The sequence below is a fragment of the Cyprinodon variegatus genome, unplaced genomic scaffold (assembly GCF_000732505.1).
Source record: "Cyprinodon variegatus isolate N-32 unplaced genomic scaffold, C_variegatus-1.0 Scaffold5564, whole genome shotgun sequence".
In the NCBI taxonomy this organism is placed as follows: Eukaryota; Metazoa; Chordata; class Actinopteri; order Cyprinodontiformes; family Cyprinodontidae; genus Cyprinodon; species Cyprinodon variegatus.
In genome coordinates, this window is record NW_015156017.1 from 1 (window position 1) to 1,764 (window position 1,764).

The 1,764-nt window shown below is 44.1% G+C and overlaps 1 protein-coding gene across 1 annotated transcript; it reads right to left on the minus strand.

Moving 5' to 3' along the window:
* Positions 1–82: 82 nt before the first annotated feature.
* LOC107081490 (nesprin-1-like) lies at positions 83–1,636 on the minus strand (the record flags this gene model as incomplete). The annotated part of the gene is made up of 6 exons (XM_015369656.1): positions 1,363–1,636; positions 1,073–1,258; positions 882–1,004; positions 576–758; positions 353–496; positions 83–259 (listed from the first exon to the last, which is right to left on the minus strand). Coding segments are annotated over exons 1-6 (921 nt in total), but the record flags the coding sequence as incomplete, so codon positions are not given.
* Positions 1,637–1,764: the final 128 nt, after the last annotated feature.

The window sequence follows — 1,764 nt, forward strand, 5'->3', positions numbered from 1 at the left end:
GGCTATATACCTTCAGTATGCAGGTCAAAATATTATGGGTGCAAAGCATTCAAAAGGATTATGGAGGATAACGTTCTCTTACAATGACAGATTTCCTGGTCTTTTCTTCATCCATTTCCTCCAGCCCCTCAGGAAGTCCTTCTACATCACTGACAGTTAGCAGCATGGTGGCATGCTTGGCCTTCACTGCCAACATTTTGCACTTTGAATTCAGTGAAGCAATTTGCTCCTGATAGCCTTTAATCCTCTGAGCAAGTTCCTATGCAAAAAAAAATAAAAGATCGTTTAAAGTGAGCACATTTGCTTTAGATATAATCCTAACATGTTAAATATAAAAGGAATGATGTTTCACCTCATGGTGCAAAATCTGGGCTTGCAGCTCCTGAATGTTACTAGAGGGGATGGGTCGCTCCTGAATGACCCGATGTGCTTCCTCTATCAGTCCCTGCAAATCTCTCACCTCTTGTTCATATTGCTCATATTGAACCACTGCCTCCTGCATAGAAAGACACATCATACTTTTTGGTAAAAGCTTCCAATCACAGTCCATTAAAAAGCCGAACCCTCAGCTGCACCTGTAGTATGTTGCACTGTTGTATCGCCACATGCTGCAAATGACTTGCTTCTTGCTGCAGACGAAGAGCCGTGCGACAGATGGCGAGGTTGGGCATGACCTCCTCCGGGACCAGGAGGGCACTCTGGCACAGCTGTACTGCCTGCACCTGCTGCTTGAAGCTCTCCATATCAGCTAGTAAACGCTGCAAAGCCAAATAAAATTCATATTCTTTTGATCCGTTCAAAAAGGTTGCACCGGTTATTTAAAGGGCTTCATCAGAGCAGCAGAAACAACACAGTGAAACGTAAAACCCCTGAACGTTTACCTGTCTTTGAGTGAGTTGTTCTTTGAGGCTCTGTCGTGCTAACTCTGGTGACGTCAACGTGGCTTGGACCTGCTCCAGAGCAACGTGTAGGGCCTTGACTTCAAACTCCAGTGCTTCCATGCTCTAAAAAGACACAACTAAGTATATCGTTCTCCTCATCGAAATAAAACATCTGCATGTATGCATTCTACCTTGTGTGCATCTTGGAGGCTCTGCAGTCGAGTCTTTATGCTTTGTTGAAGCTCATCTGTGTGTCTGCTGAGTTCACAGACCTCCTGGCTCATGGACTCCACCTGCAGCACCTCAGACAGAAGGTCCACTTTCTCTGCCATAGACTCCAGGTCGCTGTGGAGCTCTCTAGACTCACGGAAGACAGCCTTAGGAAGGGAACAACAAAATCAGTCAATCTTTCCTTACTCTACGAGTGTGTGTAAAAGATTGAAGCAACGCGTCCGTGTAACGTCACAGTCGCTATGCTAACCTGATACATCCGTATTTGCTCCTGCAGGTGAACGGAGCTGTTCCAGATGATGTTTGCTCTCACCAGGCTTTTAGCCTTCTCTGACCACCTCACGATGAAGTCCAGCATCTCATTATACTCATCTAAATAGCAGACGGCCTGAGAAGCCAATGACAGACATACCTTTAGTGGCCATAATCCATATTAGTATAGACATTTACAAACGTTTTCTTGCACATTGAACCTTTTCACATGTTATGACGTTATGACCACAAACTATAATGCATTTTAATGGGTTCTTGGCCAACAAACTACCAGAAATATTCTATATTTGTTAAAGGAATAGTACACCCAAAACATGATTAGCCTTCATTTTCTACTCACCCCCATGCTGAACAACACTCTGGAGTACTTTTTTGATAT